At 34.4% G+C, this 17972-nt stretch overlaps 1 protein-coding gene across 1 annotated transcript in view; it reads left to right on the top strand.

Annotated features, from left to right (window-relative positions):
* Window positions 1-17972, top strand: part of LOC109045442 (A-kinase anchor protein 2-like) — an 88825-nt gene that overhangs the window by 21326 nt on the left and 49527 nt on the right. Inside the window, 3 exon segments of the mRNA XM_042732153.1 lie at window positions 2987-3067; window positions 6993-7123; window positions 17796-17910. Of these exon segments, the coding sequence (XP_042588087.1) occupies window positions 2987-3067; window positions 6993-7123; window positions 17796-17910 (327 nt within the window).

Raw genomic sequence — 17972 nt, 5'->3', positions numbered from 1 at the left:
GGGTGTTTGATGGCATTAGTAGAGATGGAGAGGGAGGCTTTAGTACCGCCATGCAGATGTTTTCCATTTGAGCTGGGAAACAAATCCTCATTGTTTGGGTCTCACTAGCCCAACAGGCTCAATGTCACTCAGCATTTTTATTACCTGTTTTCATGCTCAACTCATATCCCCAATCCTTTACAAATGCTATGGTCTGTCTGGAAATTAGCCTCCACGTGAGGGATATTTCGAGATGTTTGGGCCACAGCTTACGTGTCTGTGGTGAGGAATGACTCTTGCTGCTGGCCTATTCCTGTATGTTACTCTGAGCTCTGGTATGCATCGCATACTTGGTGTGAAATAGATCTGGCTTTAGTTTTCTGTCCAGATGAGAGGGGCGTGGAGTGTCGTGCCAGTCGGTAGGGCACGTAACCAGTGACGAATGCTCTGCCGGTGTAATTACAGCCCTGCCGTCACATGAGAAATTGCTTGCATAGATTCAGAGTTGACGTTGTTGTGATGCACATTAAAGAAACATCTGCTTTTATAAAGAACAGAAACCATGATGTTCAAATTGCATACAGCACAATAAATTTTGATATGCTTTGTGATGCATTTTAAATTATCAAAATACCCAAAAATCTGGAATATATACAGTATATTTATTTATAATTTGCTGCTTATTAATAGTAAGTAAGGTAGTTGTAGTAGTAATGTTAAGAGTTAATATGGGCTTTGTAATATATATATATTATATATATATAATATACACATATATATATATAGTGTGTATGTGTGTGTGTGTGTGTGTGTGTGTGTGTATGTGTGTGTGTGTGTGTGTGTGTGTGTGTGTGTGTGCGCAACCAAGAGAGTTGCTCTGCACAAAAACATACTTACTATTACATGCACATTATTCTTAAATACATGGAAATTTGTGATCAGTTTTAACATTAGATATAATTTTCTGAAATAAAACAATATGAAGATTTGAAGTCTACGACATGTTCACCTGTATACCAAATGGCATAAAAGGCATTAAAATTGTCCAAGCTGAAAAGACTCTTAACATTACAAATTAAAAAATTACAATTCAAATAAACCAAAGATTATTACTCTGTTGTTTGTTTTACAGTTAAGCCTTATATTTATAGTCTTTGCTGATATAATTCCATTTAGAATTAAAAAATGATTATTCCAGTGTACCAGAGTTTATATTTCAGGTGCCAGAATGATGATCATCCTACAAAGTGTATATTTTACAGATTATTGTAGTGACTTTTTTTGGCCCGGATGAATGAAGTTAGACACATCATGAGCACTTCCAGTTGGCATGACTGTTCACAATGGGGCATAAGATCTGATGCCAAAAAATTTCTCTGCTCATGCCTTGTATTTTCTGTTCTCCTGCGTGCTGTTCATGTGTTGTTTCAACAGGATGTCAGACTCATTAGTTTTCATCAACTCCATAGTCAAACCACATTTATATACAAACACACACATACATATACAGTACAATAATCAGTAAATGAGAGAGATCTCAGTAATGTTACACTGTAGTAAACAGAGTTTCCCTTACAGTATACTGGATTTAATACTGAGCTTTTAAAACAATTAATTCACACCATACAAAAATTACAAATGACTTTTATAATCCCTATTTGAATTTCTTTATTGATAATTTGTTATTTAAAGGTCTTTCTCAGACAGTTTCTCTAGCTGGAAGTTTAAGTTTTTCCCTAATCGGTTTCTCTGGAGTAGAAGGTAATCAGATCTTTCCTCTTACATTCTCTTACTCAAAATCAGGGATTATGTTTCAGTTTTAGTGCTCAGCTTTTAAAAGAAGACATAAAAAACCATTAACGGTAAGCTTTCATGTGAAATCCAGTGGCATTATTCACTGACGGATATGTAAGGGTCCATTTTTAGAGGCACATTTGTTCACATCTGGATAACATATTAGATTTCCCTCAACGGAGCTCACAGGAGAGCACACACTTACTGCAGGAATGCGCTTGTGAAACTGTGTCCGAGCCAGCCAAGATATTTGAACACACACTCAAGAACCTCAGTAACCTACATATATGGCTCAATTTCCCTCTATGGGCTTCTCTGGTCATGTAACGTGAATAAGAATTAGATCACCTGCAGAGACAGGCTGTCAAAACTTGAGTTTAGGGTTATGATGGGATTTGATTATATTATATACAGTGTTGCAAAGTTGTGGACAAACCTTTCTAAATGTGTTGTTCCAGTGGGTCATATTTTCAACCAATGTTTCACTTTTTCTGAAGAAAATGTGAATGGTACTCGCCATGTTTAACAGCCTAAACAATTATTTCTGCCCCTGTGCAGCTATGCATTGGAAATTGATGACTTCCTGTTTTTAGTCTGTTGTTGTTAGAAGTGAAACAGCTGTTGAAGTATTTAGCTATGAACAGCCAAAAAGCTAACAGTTATGCTTCCTTAAGCAAATATCACAAATAAAGCTCAAACAGTAAAAAGTTGTAGGATAAAAACCCTGAAAATACTTGAAAAAATATTTGTCAAACAAGCTTCTATTAACATCAGTTTAAACTCATTCCATGCACTACTAAGCGAACATACATCTTCTTTTTGCCTAAAAAATATCTGGGTTTTGACTTTGTTTTCCTATTGTTTTCAGACTTGCTGAAGGTAATGACTGAAAAGTAGTTTGACCAATAGCATGCAAGCATTGTGCATAATTGACCAATTGTGGTGTAAGGTGGTGGCATCAGAGAATGATCAAAACAACGCAAAAACACATACAAATAATGTAAGAGGACTGCAGAGAGCATGTCAATAGAAAAACAAAGCCAAAACCCTGATATTTTAGGAAATTTAGAAATCCTGGCCATGACAAATGGTCATCCTAACTAAGCTGAAATCATTTGTCTCATTGTCACACAAAATGACTTATTTATCTTTGAAAACCTTTCAAATGTTACTCTCGTTGATATAAGAAAAACATATTCTATTATATTTTCAGGAAAAACGGAAAAGACAAGCTGAGATAGAGGACAAAAGAAGACAACTCGATGAACTTGTTCTACAACTTCAACATTTCAAGGTAAGAAAACCTCTTTAAAACATATCTGAAAGTTTGACCTTTCACCATTACAGCAAACTAAACATTCAAATGTCAGCTTTAATATGTTTTCCTACATTTACATATCAATGCATTGTTTTTTTTTTTAAGTTATCTTATAGGGTAATTTCACACAAGTGCTTTGATGTGGACCATTGAGTCCATTTCACATCAAGACTTTGGGTCGGATGTGAATTTGAACATATTTGAAACTCAACTTGCAGAAATGAAGCTTCAGTTGATGCCATAACATTTGCATCTTTGTGTTACTCTGGGAAGCATAACACATTTCTCATAACTTGTTAACTCAGAATAAGTTATCTTTGGAGAGCAGCTTGGATTCATTGCATCTCTTGCAGCAGACAAGAGCAAATGTCAATCAGAGTGTGTTTTGAAGTCCATAGAGAATCTTCACTCCTGAATCACTGTCTAGCATTGCTATCTGCACTGATGATGAACACATACTAGTTTGTCCTAAATAATACATTGGGTATGGGTAGGATGGTTGAATCAATTTGGATTTAGAAATTACTAGTCAAGTCAAGTCACCTTTATTTATATAGCGCTTTAAACAAAAAAGATTGCATCAAAGCAACTGAACAACATTACTAGTTTAGTTTAGAACTAATTACTAGAGAAGTAATCTTTGAATTTTTGTCCTGATGATAATCTTTTTTCTCTCTGCGCGAGTCCACGTCAGGGGAACATGTCTGAATCAGCTCTAGCAGCACAAGAGTGTGTTATCAGATAGCCAGGGGTTTGCCTCATTTACGCAGAATTACTCTGTGGTGTTATCACCCGAATTTTATGGCAGTTAGTTTATACAAAAAACACAGCCTTTGGTTTAAAGTCACTCATGAAAGAGATTTTGTCTAGGCCTCAGGAGAGAAGGACTTAAGGGAAAAGAAACACTTATTCTCAATGACTGCAAAAGATTTGATAATGCTGTAGTACTGTGAGACTTTTGTAAAGACCGCCAAGAAACTAAAAGATAACAGCGATCGCTTATGTTCCAGCACACAACAGCACTGACGTTAGCTATAGCTAATCATATATGCAAATTCTGGGTGATCTTAGTGTGAATGTGTACCGTAATGAAAAGGAAGTGAATGTTTTTTCAAAGGGCTGAATTTTAAGTGAGGATTTGACTAAAAAGAGCAGGAAGAGAGATGTTTGTTTAGTTGTGGGTGTAATCGGCTTCTAAAGCAAGTTCTCATCGGAAAGTACAGCTGCAGTGCCTGTGATATCTGTCTAGATTTTGTATCAACAGAAAGATTTGTATCTCAAACAATATTTAAAAAAAATAATCAAAAACTAATTAAAAATCTAAACATTATGTCAAAAAAATATCCCCATCAAAAACAAAACTCAATTATTTATGATTAATTATAATTATATATATGAATTTGATATATGAACAGTCCGGTTCCAGCAGTAAAAATCCTATTCATTTTCTCAATCAACATCTTTAAGTATTTGATAGTTTCTCCATCATTTTTCATTTGATTATGTCATTTGCAGTGTTTCATGGGATTGTGATTATTTCCTGTTAATGTGCACAGTCTTGTACCATTTTGAATGTCCTTTGTTTCATTTTTAAATATTTCAAATGGAAAATGAATTTTTAAAAAATACTTATGAATCCTGATAGTAGTTATTATGTAATTGTATAATATACAAGCAACCAACTATTACTGCAAAATAATCCCACAGGGTGTTCAAAACGAGACTTTGTGCCTCCCAGAAGAGGTTTATTTTCCAATAATGACTGGTTGACCATATGATAACACTCATTACATGACTGCATTAACAAATAAATGAAACTGACAAAGCTATGTATGGAACTGGTGTCTCACGTGTATAGTATAATGCTATATATATAATCTAGGAAAATCTGAAATCTAAAAAATGCTTTTATGAAAGTGTGTTTAAAACAATCTTCGAAAGCACTACCTTGAGTCTTTTGAAGCCAAACATGTGGGTAGTCTTGTAATTCAAGACGGTGCTTTCTCCCGCATACCTTAGGCAGCTTGTGAAACAGTCCTGAGTTCCTGCGGTTGACCTTCCTGGAGGTGATGACTGCCTAGTAAGGGGTCTTAAGAGACCTCATAGCTCACATAGCTCACTCAGGGTCAGTTCAGCCACAGCTGGTGACTTCCTTAACAGCTGTTCATGTTGGACAGGTTATAAATGTAACGTTTAAGTTTACATGAGAATGTGGCAACATGTGACATTTATATTCAGAACTTGTCAAACAATGCACATATAAAGGTTTTTTTGTGGTAAGCCACAATCCACACAATAATGAGCTGACAAAAGTATAAACATAGTCCAGTTTTAGGTTCAGCTTGTACTTTGGAGCATTAAATACAGTTTACAGTGATATATGGATTGACAGCCACATTCTGTAACTGAATTGGCCTAATATTTGTTTTTGTTTTTGTTTTGTTTTTTATTTGTTTGTTTTTATGTGAGGTTTTGCAAACTCACAGAAATGGAGATAGTACTGCAAAATCACAGAAATAGAGATTTTAGATCCAGTTGTCTTCCACAGAGCTATAGCCACCAGTTTTGTGGTCTAAATGTTGCAATGCTAAAACTGCTTAAACCACAGATGGATTGCTGATTTTCTTTGGTTTAGCAGGTCTCAAAGCCACACAAGCACATCCAAACCCCTTTAAACTACCCAGTCTCACTGGAAATATGTGCCTCTACCTACTCATCTGAGAAACTCAAAAACAGTACCTATATGTACGAATAGCTGCAGTTTTCAGTTGAAATTAATACTAGATCATTTTGATTTGTATTTTATTGTATTTTATTTTATACTTTACTGTATTTTATGATTGTTCTGTACAGTACTTTGTTCAGTGTAAGCTGAATTTAAATGTGCTCTATAAATAAAATTTACCTACTTAGATGCAGTAAAACTCTTTTCTTTTTTACACAAATTACGATTTGCAGGGCCAGAGTTTTGATTAAGAAAGCCTAATTTTCATACAGTTTCTTAAACGTTTTTATGTTATGACATCAAAACTATTTTAAGATACCAGCGATTTGAAAACTGATGCTTTTTAAAATTAGCATTGCAAAAGTAGCTCACGCAATATCTCACTGCACGAATACCGTGAAGCTATGGTTCAACAAAACAGCTCAAGCCTGTGTAGATGAAAGTAAAAATAGCACAGTTGCATCAGCAAATGCATTTTTGAACACGTATTGAACATGTGTTTGAGTGCCACTCACTGGACATTTCCATTGAAACTGCCGCGAAAATGTGCAATATGGCGCGTAATATTGGTATTGCAGAAATATTGCCACAAGGACATATTTTCAATGAGCCTGGGTTGCCTTTAAAACTAGCTTTGTCAGGCTTGGAGAATAGCTAATGTTTTAAATGCTTAAAAAAAAAAAACATTTGAAGCTACTGCTAGTTAGTTCAGAATTGATGGATGAACTACCACCTCACTTCAGCTCATTCGTTGGATTATGTTGTTTCAACTATAATAAAATGTTTTGGATGCCACTTGTCAGCAACTGCCTTTTTCAAGACAGCTAAAAACCTTTAAAATACTGATGTATTTCGTCACAGAATGAAATGTCAAACTATCTTGATCTTGTGTTCACCCTCCAGGCATTTAATCAAAAATCCATTGACTTTTGGATAACTGAACCGCAAGTGGTAAAATGCTAACTCATTTCCAGGTTTTAGGACTCATTTCTGCAGCACTCTGGTTCAAGGCATTATTCACAGCTGTCATGAGAACAGAAAATTGTTGATTGTCTCCTGCAAACTGTTTTATGTACATACTTTTGTCGATCCCAAACACCTGTGTGAAGAACACCTAAAAAATAACATCTGATCTAGATCAATGACCTGACCGTAGAAAATTTTTCTGTCTTACAGTCTAAAGCCATGAGGGAAAGATGGCTTCTGCAGGGGACACCAGCGGTGCCACAAGAAGAAGACGAATGTCGGAGAAAACAGGTTGAGCAAGATGAACTTCACATCAAGACACTAGAAGATGCCATTCCCAGGTACAGAAAAATAACACGGTGTTTACTGAACACTTTCTCATCTCATCTTAGAAAATAAGGGATGTTTTGGTGGGTTATATGTTTATTTCCTGCAACAGCATCCATTAAGCAACCACTGTCCCAGACACTGGAGTCATTTCGTCCAGACTTCAGTGGGATCTGTATTTCTGCTCAGCATTGCTTTTAATTATGAGAACTTCAAAGCTGCTCCCTTCAAGCTCATCTGGTAGACATATTTGAACCTCTGCAAATGCCATTTTAAGGCTCCTCATATGGGATGCATTGACAAACCAATGCATGTTTCGGTCAATTGCTCTGCAGCAGGATATTTTGTTCTGTTCCGAACATACAATACTTCATAATTTCTAGAAACATGCTAAACATGCTAGCAACACTGCAACATGTTTCACTGCAACAATTTCTAGCAACATGTTTTATTTCTAGCAACATGATCACATTACTACCATGTTTTAGCACAGAAAACCACCTAAAGCGTGCAAGGAGTGCTACATATAATACGAACCATAGGCTGTGGTGTATTTTGATCAACTGACTCTAATCACAAACAAAACTGGAACACACTGGAAATTTGATTTACAATATAATAAGAAGGCAGGCTATGTATAAACAAGAAACAGATGCACATAAGCATATACTAATAAAATAGCTTTCCATGGCTGTTGATTAATTGCACATTCTTTTCCATTCATTTGGTACAGAAGTTCCCATGGCTAAGGCCCAGATCACCATTGGAATAGTCAATATTCCAATAATAAGTGTCAGTACATTGGAATATTCCAATATAACTGTTGTGAAAATTGGTATTCTTGGAAACCAAGTTGGTTTTATTGAGGTTTAGTGTATTATGTGATTTCAGTTATTAGTTTTTTTTTTGTGTGTGTGTGTGTGTGTGTGTGTGTGTGTGTGTGTGTGTTTTAGGGAAGGCCTGTAGGGTCTTTTGATTCCTCTCATAATCTGTTTAAAGGCTAAAGCTGAATGTCTCAAGGCCTCTGAATGTCTGATGAAACCAACATGAACAAGTCTTGCCCAAAGAGACTGGTCATCTCAAGAGTGTGAGATGCTATTCGGAGGGCTAACTGGTTTTCTGGGTTTGAAGCAATCAATTGTTATTCAGTTGATTCAAGTGAGCTGTGTGGGAGTGTTTGGAAGATGTTTGGATTTTGAAAACTCATATTACATAAGTTATGTTCTACCTTTTGGTCCTCAGGAGTGATTATGTAATCAGTTGTGATTGAAGTGGATGATGCTCTTATGATCTGTTTGACAGTAATAAGTGGATGCTCTGAATTACATCATCGAGTTGATTGGTCATTTACTCTTCCATGATGTCATCCATGAAACGCCCAATTCATTGTTTAGATTTTAAGTCTCTAGGGCGGGTTTCCTCTCTGCACAGGATGTCGTCTTTGAATTTTCCCTTGGGTAAAAATACAGGGGTGGAATCTTGATAGTGGATACTAGCACAGGGCTAATGTGTGCAAACAATGTTGTACTTTCTGTGTTATTGTATATCTGTGATGTAATTTAGGAGTAATATATTATTTTGAAAGTTCAGATTAAAAAGTGTGCACACATTTTTGACAATTATTTCAGTGATTTCAAAAACTATAACATTCAAAAAAGGTTAACTGAAATTAAAAATTGAAAGAAAAACTTGGAAGGCAACTAATTTTGGTTAAGTCTGAGCTTAAATTGTGATTAAATGATTATGATTATGACTACAATAATGAATCAAATACAATACTAATGCTAATTATAAATAGCTCTAATACTAAATAATCTCTAAAATCAGTTTTTGACTTGGTAAGCATTTTTAATTATATGACAGTGGTTTTTTCCACACTGGTCTTTTATTATAACGTCTACTACTTTAGATAAACCTGCATCTAAACCACAAGTAAACAAACAGTGGTTGGTCATTTTACATGCCAATTAGACAGTCTCTTCCTATCTTGTTCTTGTCCAAAATAAGCAGCTATTTGGACCAAACAGTTTGCAGATAGTTCAGAGTTTTGCTAGGTGAGGTTAATGGGCCACAGATACATCAGGGCCCTGAAACATTGAGAACTAACTAAAAAAAAAACAAGCGTCCTTGGGCTGTGAGCTCCCATCTGTCACTGGAAGGGTAATGTAGTCAAATGGCCAGGGCGATTGTTCGGGTCATTGTGTGGCTGTGCTGGTTTGTGTGTGGCAGGTGATATTTCCTGGGCTGCTGGGTGGGGGTGACGGGGCAGAGGAAATCTCTCTGTCTGGACGCTGGGAGGAATGAAGCGATAGAAACGCCTCTGTGGCGGGAGCATGAGACTGAGGGAGTGGCTGCTGGCTATTTCTGTACCCTGCAGAGGAGATCCTCCAAAATAATTTTTGCACTCAAGACTCTAGTCTTCAACTCTCTGTATATGTTACTAAAGAAATAGTTAATAGTTATAGTTAAGAAATAGTTAATCAAAAAATGAAAAGTTTCTGAATATTTACTCACCCTCAGGCCGTCCAAGATTAGGATGAGTTTGTTTATTCATCAGATTTGGAGAAATGGATGCTCTGCAGTGAATGGGTGCCGTCAGAATGAGTCCAAACACTGATAAAAACACCACAATAATCCACAAGTAATCCACACCACTCCAGTCCATCAATAAATGTCTTGTGAAATGAAAAGCTGCCTGTTTGTAAGAAGTAAATACATCACTAAAGACATTTGTACTTTAAACTGTCACTTCTGGACAAAATATAAGTCTATAATCCATAATAACACTTAAAAAGTCAATTTCCTGTTGTTTCTCATATAATAATCCACCCACATCGTTTTTTAGAGCTGTTTTGGCTTGTAAACTATGCTTGATTTGTGCATATTTCTCTTCTGATTCAGACCAAATGACTTCCTCACTAAAGGGGATTGTAAGCGAGAATGTGTTTTTAGACTACACTTGCATAAGTATGACCAAACAGCATTATCAGCAGATGGCTATAATTTTGAAATATGCAAATATCGTCTTAAACAAATCAGCCTAACTGATACATTGCTGTATCACACTGAAAACGCAAAGCATGAGGTTATGCCTGCCTGCTTCAAAAAACAGAAAAATAATGTCAAAGCACTGAAACTAAGTTTATGGTAAATGGTTTTGGCTGTATAGTGCTGGTGGTTTTAACTATAGCCTGGGCTGAACAGAAGTGCATCTCTTGCGAGGACAGACTTCTCCTAAAAACGTATCATTACAGAAGACGTCCCAGCCACTGAGTCTAAAGTAAAGCACTAACTACCAGGCTTTCAAGGAAAAATGTGGCGTTGACATGATACTAAAACTCACTCATAAAGCACCTCCCCGACACATCTGCACACACACTGTTTATACAACTGTGTGATACGAGCTCCTAATATGGTGAAAAGTACGTGTAAGGTCGCTCCTCTTGCACTGGAACAATGTAAACATTACATCAAGGTTACAGATAAAACTGACTGCTATTACTATACCGAGACCTCGTGAGCTACTGAATTTCTTCCTCTGTTTGGACGGAATCAGTCAGCATGGAATATATTTCAGAAAGTCTTTGGGCCAGTGTGTTATTTTGGTTATAATTGAGATATTATTATAGTTTTTATTAAAAATATATTTTAATATATACATTTAATTTAAATTTAAGTTAAAAGGGTTAGGGTTTTTTTTTTTTTTTTTTTGTCATTTCTACTTCCACTACTTTAATTTTATACACACTACAGTTGGTTATACTGTTTATATACACTAAGTTTGGAATAATTACGTTTTTTTTATGTTTTTGAATGAAGAAAGGACGTTAATAATAGTAAGAAATATTTCTTGAGAATCAAATCAGCATATTAGAATGATTTCTGAAGGATTATGTGACACTGAAGACTGGAGTAATGATGCTGAAAATACAGCTGTCATCACATCAATAAATTACATTTAACAATATATTACAATATAAAACAGATATTTTGAATTATAATAATATTTCACAGTATTACTGTTTTTACTGATGCCGTTTAGGTGAGCATAGGAGACTTCTTTCAAAAACATAAAACTTAATTATTCCGAAACTTTTACCAGTAGTGTAGTTTTTTGTTAAATTTATGTCTGTTTTAGTTTTAGTTAATTTAGTACATCGAGCTAAACTAAATGAAAATGAGAAATTGTGCTTCGGCAACAAGTTTAGGAATTTTCATTATCTTATTTTAGTTTATTTTAGTTTTAGTTTAGTTTTAACTATAATTCTTTCATGCTTTGTGTGTGTGTGTGTGTGTGTGTGTGTGTGTGTGTGTGTGTGTGTGTGTGTGTGTGTGTGTGTGTGTTTTGGTTTACTATCCATCGTGTGTGCTACGTATTTCATTTTAGCCACTATTACCTGGAGCACTTTCATTTTCTTCAGTATTTAGCAAGAGAAAATTTATGTAAATTTCTGCAATATTTTGCTATTAACAAAGTCACACATGGATTCATTTTGCCATAATGAGCGTTGCCTTAGAAACTATTCATTTCTGAGTCTGAGAACACCTCAGAGTTGAATCTCCATGTTTCATAATTACGTTAGCAGCAAAAATTTCCCTTACAGCCATTCAGATTTGACATCTGTTTAACTGGACAGGAAGCAAACAGTCTCTGTTGTCATGGGAACAGCAGTTGGGAGGTGGCTCTGCTGCTGATGAACTCTGGCTGAGTACAGGAACATCACTGCCATGAAGTGACGACCTCACACCAGTTTCATAAGGATCCTAGCCAAGGTTTAGTAAACATGTGTGTAATAGATTTTGGAATGATTGCAAATGTGTGAATATCACAAAAAAACAGCCCCTGTATTTCAGGGTAGTATTTCAACCCAAAACCAGAAGAAATTATATTATGCATGGAACAAAATTAAGCCAATTTTAAGACATTATTTTTAATAACACATAATAACTGTAGCACATTCTCATTTATTATATGTGACCCTTTACCACAAAACCTCATAAGTGTAAATTTTCTGAAATTGAAAAGCTGAATAAATAAGCTTTCCGTTGATGTATGGTTTGTTAGGAGAGGACAATATTTGTCTGAGATACAACTATTTGATAATCTGGAATCTGAGGGTCCAAAAAAAGATCTAAATATTGAGAAAATCACCTTTAAAGTTGTCCAAATGAAGTTCTTAACAATGCATATTACTAATTAAAAATTAAGTTTTGATATATTTTTGGTAGGAAATTTAATAAATATCTTCATGGAACATTATCTTTACTTAATATCCTTATGATTTTTGGCATAAAAGAAAAATCTATCATTTTGACCCATATAATGTATTGTTGGCTATTGCTACTAATATACCCATGCTACTTATGACTGATTTGTGCTTCAGGGTCACATATTATTATTATTATTATTATTATTATTATTATTATTATTATTATTATTATGCTACTTGCTCTGCTGAACCCCAAGAGTGTATGAAGGTAAAACATGCTGCTGCAAGACAAAAGGGAACGTGTATGAGGTCTAAACAGGTGGTGCTGGGGATGAGGAGGGACTAGAAAATAAAGCACAGATAGAAATGTTGGAGTTACTGTTGGACTGATTTCCTGTTTCTTTTTTCCTAAATTGACATAATAAAAGTCATCGTGACGCTTTCGTGTGAGCTGTGTCTGTTCTGTCGGAGCTTTGGACATGAGTCATGAACCCCATACCAAAATAAATAGGCTATATCCAGAAAAAAATCCAACTTGATGGTTTATAGGAAAACACAGTTGATTAATATATTTTAAGCATAAAATATTCAAGAAGAGACTGAATGGCTGCAGAACTGGAGAAAAGACAGCCAGTCAGCAGCATAGAAGACTTTCATGACTGAACTTATTTATTATTATTAATAACAATGTAGTATTTACTTGGTATTCATAAATAACAAAGTATTTACACAAAAATGTGAAGTCACATTAGCAAAATTTTAATGAAAAAAAAAGGTATTTTCTTGTCAGTAGAGTGGTGATGTATGAAGAAGTCACTTTCAAAACAAGCAGTTTTCTGTCACATGGCAGTTTGAAATCAGTGCAAAATCTGCGTAGGATTTTTTTGCCCTCATGTAAATCCTATTGCATATATTCCTTTTGAAATGACTGGATGTTTTTGTGAAAATTCACCAGACCACAGTAAATGTGAACCATATGCTATTATTTTATGTTGTGTAGTAATTTAAGATGATTTAAATAAAATCATACATCATAAAATCATTGTACTACAGTATTTTCACTGTAATACAGTAATTAAAATCCAATAAGAATCACTATTGAGAATAGTGGGAATAGCCAAAAGGAGAAAGTGATGCACACAGGAAGCATGAGAAATGTTGCAGGAAGTCAGCGGTGGGTGTGAGGCTTGTATGAGCTCATCCAGACACAGCACAAGATGCACTGTTGACCTCTAACTGAGCTTTGGAAAAAGAAAAAAGGGGAAAGTCTGCTTTTAAATGAGTCATGGTCAACACCCATCACAGCTTACAGGAAGCACGACGCATGGAATAAAGTGACTGGCACCTCTCTGTGATGGAAAAAAAGGCTCTACTTACTGAACAAATAACCCTGAAATATTAAATAACTCATAAATCTGCTAGATTACAATTTGGTTCTTTTTACACTATACTGAACAAACTCTTGTTTTAGTTATTTGCACATGGAAGTCCTGCGTTAGCAGTTATTAAAGAATACATATAGCTAGTGAAAAGGCCTTGTGTGTACAATCACAACCTTGTGTGCTCACACAGTTATAGCTCACAGAAATGCTCCATTCATAGTTGTGGATGTTGGAGTTACTGTTGGACTGATTTCCTGTTTCTTTTTTCCTAAATTGACATAATAAAAGTCATCGTGACGCTTTCATGTGAGCTGTGTCTGTTCTGTCAGAGCTTTGGACATGAGTCATGAACCCCATACCAAAATAAATAGGCTATATGCAGAAAAAAATCCAACTTGATGATTTATAGGAAAACACAGTTGATTAATATATTTTGCGCATAAAATAATCACAAGAGGATAAGGGAGACCAGTTTAGTTGTCACATGGAGAAGTTGTTACATCTCAGTAAAGGTTTTGAGTCAAAATTCCTATTGCAGGAATGTTTTCTCAGTGGTTTGTGGTTTCAAACACATTGTAAATCTTTTTCCTTTTTTAAAGTTTGCTCTCCAAACTTATATTTAAAATGAGAACCGTTATATTTTGTAATACCTTTTAAACAAGTGAGCACAATAAAAGAGTTAACTTTGCAATGAATGTAAATTTTAACCTAAATTTTATTAATATTAGCGCATGGGTTTAATGTAAGGTTGGGGCAAGTTATTTATATTTATGTTGACATTACAGTTGATTAATTGCTGTAATTTACCGTAATTGTGTAATCAGTTTCTTTATACTATACAATGGGATTTTAAAAAAAACTTTTGTTTTTGTTTCTCTCTCTCTCTCTCTCTCTTTACTTTTTAAATGTGTATTAAAGCTATTGAGTAGCCTTAAATTATGTCTTATTAAACATCTATTATGGCTTATGTCTTTGTTCCTTTGATATATAATATTTATTTCAAAGTTATATCAAAGTTCAACATATGTTGAATGGACTGTCATAAATCTTTTGGTTACACTTTATTTTAAGGTGTCCTCGTGACAGTGTAATTATACAATTAATTCCTGAGTAATATTAATTTTCTACATGTACTTACTATATGTTTAGGGTTAGGATTAGGCTTTGTGTAACTTGCAAGTAACTCTGCATAATTTGCAATAATCAATTTGCAATGATCTGCAATGATCTTTTTTTCCTGCCCAATAATGATGTAAAATCTTCAATAAAAGACTTGAATGTGCCTAAACAGAAACATTCACTAGAATAAAAAGTATTCAAGCTAACCCGGTCTCCCTATATAAAGTATAACATGTGTTATGTATGGTTATTGATAATGATATATAAATGTTTGAAGAATATATAAGCTTGTGTAAGACATTATTAGTAATTACTTACTAATTACTTACGTCTTGCCCTCGCTGATCTTGAAACATGCTATAACATGATTCCACCACCAGAGGGCCTTGAAGACTTTGTAGTTTATCTTTGCAGTAAATCTGTAGTTTAGTAAGAAAACAAGTGCATTTTGATGGTCCCCTTTAGAATCTCTGTAGACTTTAACTTTGCAGCTACATGTCAACTAACTCTCATTACATTATTAGCAGGGTCAGTAGGATAAGTTAACATGTGCTTGCAAAGTTACTGATAGTAGAACGTCTGTTGAAGACCATCAAAATAAAGTGTTAGCAGATAATAAGCAGACAGTCTATGAATACTCTTATGACTTCTTGCTGACATGTAGCTCCAAAGTTACTTATAGTCAGTAGAATGTGAATGAAAATACAGTGTTACCAATATTTTTGTTCACCATATCTTTGAAGACAGCAGTCTGTTGGAAACAAATGAAGTGTGTTTGTGTGTTGTAATGTCTGCACACTTGAGCAAGGCTCATCGTTAGACGCCTTCAGCTAATTGTTCTCCACTGATCACTAATTAGGCTTGCACCAATACAGTATAAATACATTCTACTGCAGGCAAGCCCTCATTACCAAGCTATAATTAAAACACACAGTTGTACTTGTTGCCCACAGATGTTAAAGAAATAGTTCACCCACAATGAAAATACCATCATTATGTACTTAACCTTGTGAAAAATAAGTGTGCTTAACTGTATTGTGAACTTATAGTGATCATCACATCTTAAAAATATATTTAAAAAACATACTTGCAGATAATATAATATTAATAAAATAAAAGGCCACTTGAGAGCATTTAAATAGAGTATTTCATGACTGTTTCTTAACACGCTTTGAAAAACTGCATTTTGTAAAAATAAAGAATATAATCATTGTTTGTAATAGAAGCACACTTAAGTGAAAAAATCACATTTGAAGTTTATATATTTCAAATGTTCTAAATTGCAACTTCATCATTACCAATGTGTAATTACAAATATATTTTTAATACATGAAACGTTTCAGTAGAAGTGGGACAAAAAAAGCACTTTAAAGGTCATCAAATTGCATTTAATATGAATTTAAACTATAATACATTTTCATTTAATTGCAATTAAAATGCAGTTAATTATATTATTTTAAAAAGTGTATTTTTCCATAATAAGTACTCTTTTTAAAACTATCCTGAAGAGTATTTGTTTTTCACAAGGGACCATGTTGTTTCAACCCTTCTCCTTTTTTTTCTTTTTTTTTCATGAAACATAAAAGAGATGTTTTACAGAATGTCTAAGCTGCTCTTTTGCATAAAACATACTCATATGTTTCATTATTGAATGGGCTACTTTTGTCATCCTTTTTTTACTTTTGGTGTTTTACAGTCTTTTGGGAGCTGGAACCTTCTAGTTTCATCAAGTTTCACAAAAACCAAATGGGGTTCCTTTAATTGAATTTGATCTTGAAAATCAAACAAGAAGTTTGGACAGTGCCACATGTTGATACATTCATGGCCATCCATTATGTTTGTATACACAGATCCACATGTCCTTCTGTAGAATGAATTTTGATCAGAAATCGTGGGAAGGCTCCTTCTGTTTTGTTATCGCAGACCACGTAACCTCAGAGATCCAAACAATAGCAGGAAATTCTCATGGGCGGAGGCAGCGAGGTTCCTCCACCGACAGCTTCCTCATTGGCTGCCAGCATTCAGAATGAGTGAGAATGGAGTCCGCTGGGAAAAGAGGAATATGCATGGGTTAATTGACACTGAAGGGATGTGTCTCATTCATTTCCACAATGTGTGCACACGACTGCATTCCATGCAGTGATTTCACTCAATGGGCAGCACATCTGTACGCCTAAAAAAAATAAATAATAATAATAAGTTCAAAGCTGTGATACAGTAAACAGGAGATTTGGGTTTATGGTTCTCATTTTTCATCAGGGAATAAAGAGCACTGATTTTGTTTCCTCCATGAAAGGCAACATGTTATTTTTAGCAGAATGTGCATGCTGCTTTTTTGCATTGAACAAAATTGGTTCCAAAAGCATAAAGGTATCCTAAAAGTAGTCCTGCACTATATTAGAAGTATTCTGAAGCCATATAATAGCTTTGTGCTTGGGACAGAACACAACTTTTGTTATGTGTACTTGTAAATGCATTACTGTTCAAATGTTTAGGGTCAGCAAGATTTCAATTCTATATTTTGTTCAGCACGAAAGCATTAAATTGTACAGAAAATACATTTACAATGCTACAAAAAGTGGTATTTCAAACTAAAGCTGATCTTTTGAACTTTCTATTAATTAAAGAGTCCTAAAAAACAGTTTTAACAAAGATATTAAGCAGCATAACTGTTTTCAGCTTTGATAATAATAATAAATGTTAAACAAAAAACAAACAAACACAAACAAATTATTTATAAACAATCAACATACAAAAAAAATAAATTAAAAAAAAATTATTTTGAATTGTAAAAATATTTCAGAATATTATTATTATTATTATTATATTATATTATATAAAAATGTATATAGCATTTTCTAAATAATATAATTCATTTCATTCATGTATGTACTGTATGCAAAAAACAATAAAGAAAATAAAATGTATTGTTTTTTTTTTTTTTTTTTTTTTTTTTTTTGTGTGTGTGTGTGTAGATTGGAATCAGAAATCTGTCTTTTGGAGCATGAAGAATCACAGATCTCAGCTAAAGAACAAGTTCTCCGAGAGCGTCTGCGGGAAACAGAGAGATCTATTGAAGATCTACAGAAGGTATGTGGTCCTCATAACAGAAGCACACACATCAGAGTGGCCTCAAAAAGTGAATGGACACT

Source organism: Cyprinus carpio, chromosome B10, assembly GCF_018340385.1.
Source record: "Cyprinus carpio isolate SPL01 chromosome B10, ASM1834038v1, whole genome shotgun sequence".
NCBI classification, from domain to species: domain Eukaryota; kingdom Metazoa; phylum Chordata; class Actinopteri; order Cypriniformes; family Cyprinidae; genus Cyprinus; species Cyprinus carpio.
Note: the sequence above shows the minus strand (reverse complement) of the source record. Positions and strands in the feature narration are given on the sequence as shown.